Genomic DNA, 7128 nt, shown 5'->3' with positions numbered 1-7128 from the left:
TCGTTCTATCTGATCATACTATCTTCTAGGAGCACAATAGTTCAACTTTAATTTGGCTTCATATTATCTGTTCTGTACTAGACCTTTCTGTTGAAATGACATGTATTAAATATGTGAACCCAAATCTCATGTTATCCATGGAGCCTCTACATTGAGCAATTTTGAGTTTTTTTTTTTTGTTTGTTTGTTTTTTAAATCAAAAAACTCCACATCATTCTCTCAAGTTATTAACAGCTAAATTTACTTCTCTAAGGAAACATATCCCAAGTACTCAAAAATGGCGACTTCTTTGCTGGCTAATGCATGCAGCACTACTTTTGCTCTTCCAAGGTGGGAAAAAAAAAGCCTCCAGATTGTGGTGCGGGAACAGGTTATAACAACACATTCATTCAGGCAGTGATGTGGGGGTTTTCTTTTATCTGTTTATTATAATTTAAAATATATTAAAATTTTAACATAGCAGAAGCAAGAATTTTAATTGTACATGGCAGTCTACAAAACAAAAACAAACAACAAACAAAGCTCCACAGAAACAAAAATTTATATCAACAATAATGTGTTAAAATTCCATTTAGGTAAGGATCTAAAGAAATGTAATATATGCATACATTTTAGAGAAGGTTTTTTTTTTTTCAGTGCCCTAAAGTTTGAGAAACTCTCCAAGCAGAATCAATTTTCTTGAACCATAGATTCTTAATAAAGCAAATGCGTATGGTCAGGCCTGAGTCTCTTTTATCTATTTCTTTCCTCGCCCCACTAAAACATCAACGGAGCTCCACTTCTATGGGGGCATTTGTAGCTCTTACTGTAGGTGTATGTCAGAAAACAGGTACTTGTCTTTAAAACTGTGGGACTGACTGCACATAACTTAAGTATTAGATACAGTCACTTATATAAGACAAGGCTTGATAACAGATCAGAATTGTTTCAACAAATCATAGATACCAAGTTCCCTAGGTTAGAGATCTTCCCTTTTAATGGTGTGCCTCTGTAAAGATGTACACAAAGCCCAGATGCACCACAACTCCTTATTACACACACTCAGGCAGACCGCAGGACAAATCAGTTCTGCTGAGACCCCTCAGAGTGGAAGCCGGGAAGATTCTGGTGCAGGTGGCATCTAGCCCACTAACCAATGCCAGTGTCAAGACGAGGTCTCCCTGCAGTCCTGCAGACAGCCTGTAGGGCACTGCTGGTGGAGGGTTCTCAGGAAGGTCTCACCAGCTTCTGCTAAATGCCCAGGCTGACTGTTCTGCTAACCCTGGGCACACTTGGGAGATCTTGGGAGAACAACCCAAAATGGTTAATGGAGTAAAAAGGAGAAGTAATGAATCATGAAAATATGTGCTTATTATTATTTTTTAAAGTTTTACACTTTCCTGAGTAAAGTACACAAAAATCTCATGTGGTATCTTTTTAAAGCACTGGGCCTCTGTCTCTTAGACTCACTGCACCCAGATGGCAAATCTGAGACAAGCTCAGGTGTTCTGATGAAAACATTAACAATGTATTTATGAATTCTGTTTTTCTAACATTTTGCCATTTGAGAGTGTTATGCTTTCAAAATGGGAAATGGCTTCTTTCACGGTGAAGGAGAAGAATAAAGGTGTTTGTGTAGGCTTCTTTGGTCTGTTTGTGGCAACATATCAGAGCTGAAAGGACCCCACTGAAGATAAACATATTCACAAACCATACACGTGCCTGGCCCACTGCATCGTTGGCACAGGACCAGTCATCAGAATCCTCTAAACATATAAACCACAAACATTTAAAAGGTTCAGATTAAATATGGATATGACCACGGGGACAGTAAAATCAAATTAATGTGGGCCAACTTTATTGCTGAAAGAACAAGGTCCCGGTGCAGCAGCAGTTCAGGTGGTGTGTTTAGCCCCTGACTTGTTGGCCTGAGACAGTAACTTCTTCGGTGAGGTCCTGGGAATTCCTGAACATGAGGATAGAATTATAAATCTTCAGTGCTGGGCCCAGTTTGATCTTCATCACCTTGACGATGTCTGTCTGTGTCAGAAGCAGGAAGGCTTTGCCATCAATCTGCTGCAGGTAATAAATAAACACAAATAAAAATAAAAGCTATAAAAGCTGGTAAAGACTATTTACCCTCTGGTAACTCCCGGGAGCTGAGCTGTGTGACACTGACCCTGAGACAGCCTCCCTGCAGCGCTCAGTGACAGCTCAGAATGATGACATCCCTCACAAGCCTTAGTCCTAACCATTGCTTAACTCCATTTCCCCCTAGGACTCTGAATAAGTTAAATTAAAAAGGTGTTCGTTCTGTGAAATATGAACTCAATATACATCAACTGCTCCCAGGCTAAATTTCTATTGTTACATTTTAAATATCTTGGCCTGAATTTGTATCAAAAGCCTTAAAAATAACCCACTTTCATCCATGAATTATATCTCCAGGAATTTTCCTGAGAGAAGAGTGTGTGCACTCTAGTGTTATTTATAATAGTGAAATGTTGAAAACAACACAGCCTTCCAAAAATAGTAGAAATAAATAAATTATGGTCTCACCTAGGATGGCGTACCAGGCAGTTACCAAAATTCATGTCTGTCAATAAAACAGTTAATGATTCGGGAAATTTTTCATCCATCATTAAGCAACAAAACATAATCTAATGATATAGAAAGATCTTGGTTTTAATCTGTAAAAGTAAATGTGCGTGTTAAATGTTCATGACCATATGTATACAAATACATTGTTAAACCGCTTGAAGTCTTTGCACCAAATGTTAAGGGAAGTTATCTTTGGCTGGTGGAAGAGTGGTTTGGTTTTTATTTTCTCCTTTTAATTTTCCTGTATTTTAATTTTTGACTATGATATTTCTGCCATTATAAGCAGGAATACATATAAAATAAATATTTTCTTTATTAACTTTTAAAACATTGCTGTCTGAGGTGTAATAGCTTCCCTGAGGTTCATGCGGTGGTGAGTGACCACGGCGCAGGCTGTTATTCCATAGCTTCTAGAGACGCCATGTGGTCTCAGAGATTGACCCTGGAGACTGTGGGTGTACTATTCCCACCTCACCTATTTACACAGACGGCTCAGAAAGAGTCCTGGTTCCAGAGGCAAAAGGACAGATGAAAGCGTTTCCTATAGGAGCACCCTTCCATGAACCTAGCTCCACGGTTCAAACCGTTTAATTAATGATACAAAACTTTGGTATTAATGTTTCACTGAGGAAAGAGGGATCACCCAGGGACCCTGGGTGGGGGGATACATTTTTTAAAAAGTTTTAGAGCTTTCTGTGTATTTATGCTATATTGCCTGATGAAGAATTGCCTATTTGGACAATGGACTGCCTTTCCCATGGGGTAAAAAGCTTATTTCCCACAGCAGAGGAGAGAAACTCCCTATTTCCATACCCTAACCTGGGTTCAGCTCCAGCATTTTCAGGCAAAAACCACTGGCCAAAGAACTACTTGTCCTAAAAATAAGATAATGATGGTGGTGATGGTGACGATGATAACAGTTAGTGTTAGTGTTCATGGAGCTACACTCTAATTTTCCTGTGTGTTTTGCTCTTCCCAACAACCGCATAAGGTTGGTGAAGAAACCTCAGTTATAAGCCTGATGGCAATGTTGATACTGCAGGCAGGGCTCGTTGTCCTCCAGAGGAGAACCTCTGCTCTATGTTGCTGCCATTTATTAAGCCCTTTCTCTGGGACAAGAGGTGGGCTAGGTGCTGTAAACACACTAATCCTAATCATTCAGGTCTCCTCACAGAACTCTGTGTTTACAGAGGAGGGTAAGAGAAACGATGTGACCTTGGGGACACTGCTGGTCCTAAGTGCCAAGCTTGAGCAGCTTGACCTGCAGAGAGACTTATGGACAAGGTGGGTCTTAGGTGTTGCTAAATGCAGAGAGTAGCCAGTTCGTGTGAGGCTGGGCCAACTATGCCCAAGCTGTGCTGGGCTCAGGCAGAACCAGGAGAACCACAAGTTTCCATTGGCAGCTACCCAGACTGACAGCATCATTACCCTGATGCTGAGTTCCCTAGAAATACAGGACTTGCCCGGCTCTGAGGGGTCCAGGACCAAACTCAAGGAATACTTCCACGAGTCATGCGTGCCCCGACCTCTAGAGATGGAAGATGTATATTACATTCTAGAGTCTCTAGGAGTACAGTTTTCTTGAGAGTTCTAGAGCAATGATGGAGTCTCTGGAATCAGACGGATGTGGGCTGGAATCCGACTACCCTTTCCTTCTGAAACCTTAGCTTCTTCATTGGTGAACTGCCCTGCAGAGTTGTGAGGACCAAGGACACTAGTTGTCCAGGGATTGCAGAGGGCCTGGTACAATAACTATCATTTTCTGCATTATTATTCTGCAGCTGCTCCAGTCTCTTCTGGGGCATCTAGAGGTATGAATATTAATTCCAGGACAAATGTTAAGCAGTTAGGCATATTCCTAACAGAGAGGAAGCCGGAAGCAGAATCCCCACAGAAGGATTTTGCGGCTTCTCTGCATTCCTCTTGAAGCAGCCGCAGAGCAAGGATACACAGGATAGTCCCAGTTTCACTGTGGAGTGGACAGCTCCCCTCTCCTCCCAGGGGCAGGCTCACGGTGGGATTCCTCCCTGTCCCCGGGGACGCGTAAAATCACGGTGCAGAGGCTTCATGACACTTATGAGTATCAATTAATCAACATGTTCAAATAGTCCATTTCCTGAACATGCTGTAGGAGCCAACCACCACAGCATCCTGTGCCAAAAGCACAGCAAATACAAGCGAACCAGAGATGGAGGCTCGCCCTGCTGTGCCCACTGCACTGCTGGGCTCTTTCCTGCCGGGACCTCTTTCTCGTGTCTCTCCAAACTGCTCTTATTTATACTTAAGTAAATGGAAACAAAGCTTTTCCGGATCTAGAACTATAGGGAAATATATATATATATATAACATATGTTATGTATTTTACATTTCTTACCTCTTTCTTGAAGCACTTGGCATGCTCTTCACAGCCCAGCAGAGACTGTACAAACTCAGCCACCTACAGTGCAAGATGAAAGCCTGATTTAAAACCTGCACCTGAAACAATTTCTTGGGTTGTCGTAATTCCACATGGGACTAAAATATATTTCAAATCCCTCAAACACTTGGGATGTTAATAGTAACTATCAAGTCACATTAGCATTCACCAGCTCAGAAATGAGATCAGCCCCAGTACCGTTTTGACCTCTTATTTCTAGGCCGACCTACATGACGACAATGACAGTCTCCATCTGTGTGGAGCTCTGGCCTTCTAGAACCTTGTCTCCTCTGATCCTCCCGTCCACTCTGTGGGATTAGGGAGGGCAGGGGGTAGTGGCCTGTGCATGGCAGCTATCATAAGGACTGTCAGAGATGGGGACATGCCCACTTGGCCTTTCAGCAGACACGATGGCCAGATCCCGTCTCACTCATCTGAGTCCCCATTTCCTCACCTGATGGCCGACCAACAACAGGGGTGCAAAGGCTCTAAGTGGAGTGAATTCCCACATAAATGACTGTGAAGCTGAGGCCCAAAGAGGCTTAATAACTTACTCAAGGTCACGCATGGCCAGGAAGTGCCAGGTACGGTTTTGGAACTCAAATTTTCTGACTCCAAACTCAGAGTTTTGGAGAATCAGGATTCTTTGGAGAATCGACTCAATTTCTCACCCTTAACTTTTTCCTCCCTCTCCATCCACACATGCCCTGAATTCCTTTTAATAAGAAACATCAGGCAAAGATCTGACTATAAGCTCAGGAAGCCACTGAGTGCTCCCAAGTGACACCTTTGGGGAGCTGACTGAACAAACATGATGAAGTGCAGTAGACTGCAAACAACCAGAATGACGACGGGTTTCCGGCCGCCTCTGGCATGGTCTGGCACTGCTGTAGCATGGGATGGAAGGCAAGCTGGGGCAATAGCACATGCATCGTGGGAGGAACTATTGCTAAGAGGAACCATCTTGTTGGGTTTTTGGCTCTCTGCCTCTTGTATGGACTGAATTGTGTGCACTCACCCTTCTCTCCCACGTCTCCGGGGGAAGGCCCATGACACGGCCAGGGAGCTCAGGGCCTTCTGTCAATCACAGAGCTCTGGGAGCACCGGGCCCTGCAGGCTCTCCGGGAGACAGGAGCGGGTGTTGGCCCCTCCCCACACTTTGCAGAAGAGAACAGTATAGGGTTGGCTGATTTCCAGCGTACAGAGTGGCCAGAGCCAACACCTGTGTACTCTGTCCCCTAGAGCTCTGTCCCCTGTCGACTCACAGCTATGTTTAGTCTGTCCAATATGAAGGTTTCAGAACATCTTTTTAGGGGCAATCAACAACCTAGTGTCTGTTTTACTCACCTCTGATGCTGCAAGAATATTTTATTTCGAGTCACTTATAATCATCCTTTTAAAGAGTAGGATGATGAGAATTTATAAAAAATATCCTTCCAAAGCGGTCACCCTGATGCCACACAATGGCATCTTCAAGTCCTACGGCACCTGGGAGGTGTCCCTGTGCTTCATTCTGGCCTCCTCGGCTCTTACAGTTTCTAGACATTGCACCTGAGAGCCCAGACCTCTGCAGTCCATGCACCCAGGAAGCTGATTGTTTGCTGAGTTAATACAGCTTTCTCTTTCCTGGGTGAACAGGAAACAAGGAGTGTGTGTTTGGTATTTTCAGGGATCTAAGGGAAGCCTTGTAATACTAATGGTCAACTCACAGAGACGTGGTTACTAAGGCAGGTGACAGCAGGGCTTACAGAGTGCTTCTGGGAACCGTACCCTGAGAGGTGGGTGTAGTCCCCTCATTCCCTAGGCTGCTCTTCTGGCCAAGGATGTCCTGACCATGGCCACATGTGGGGCCTCTGCTGGGAGCTGGGCAGGCTGGGCCTGCGAGCAGGTCGAGCCTGAACTTTCCATAAGTGTGCAGTTTGATTCGTGGCGATATTAGGGGATAGAGGCAAAATGGCCAGTAAAGAATGGCTTACTAATCACCATATGCATGCCCAATATGCTAAGGTCCAGAAGAGAGGTGTGAAGGCTGCAGGCTTCTAGAAGGGACAGATGGAATCTCAGGTGGGCACTCAGGAAAAGCACCATGAGGGAGGTGGTGGCGGAGACAGCCACCGCTGACTGTGCAGTAT

General features: G+C 44.1%; 1 protein-coding gene across 1 annotated transcript in view; it reads right to left on the bottom strand.

The window, feature by feature from the left end:
• Positions 1–665: 665 nt before the first annotated feature.
• L3MBTL4 (L3MBTL histone methyl-lysine binding protein 4) overlaps positions 666–7128 on the bottom strand; it is a 329281-nt gene continuing 322818 nt past the window's right edge. Inside the window, exons 17-18 of the mRNA XM_033087485.1 lie at positions 4955–5017; positions 666–2055 (exon numbers count right to left, since the gene is read on the bottom strand). Of these exons, the coding sequence (XP_032943376.1) occupies positions 1888–2055; positions 4955–5017 (231 nt within the window). The 3' untranslated portion in view covers positions 666–1887. The remainder of the gene's footprint in view (positions 2056–4954; positions 5018–7128) is intronic.

The sequence above is a fragment of the Rhinolophus ferrumequinum genome, chromosome 19 (genome assembly GCF_004115265.2).
Source record: "Rhinolophus ferrumequinum isolate MPI-CBG mRhiFer1 chromosome 19, mRhiFer1_v1.p, whole genome shotgun sequence".
NCBI lineage: Eukaryota > Metazoa > Chordata > Mammalia > Chiroptera > Rhinolophidae > Rhinolophus > Rhinolophus ferrumequinum.
This window is presented reverse-complemented; position numbering and strand designations above follow the sequence as displayed.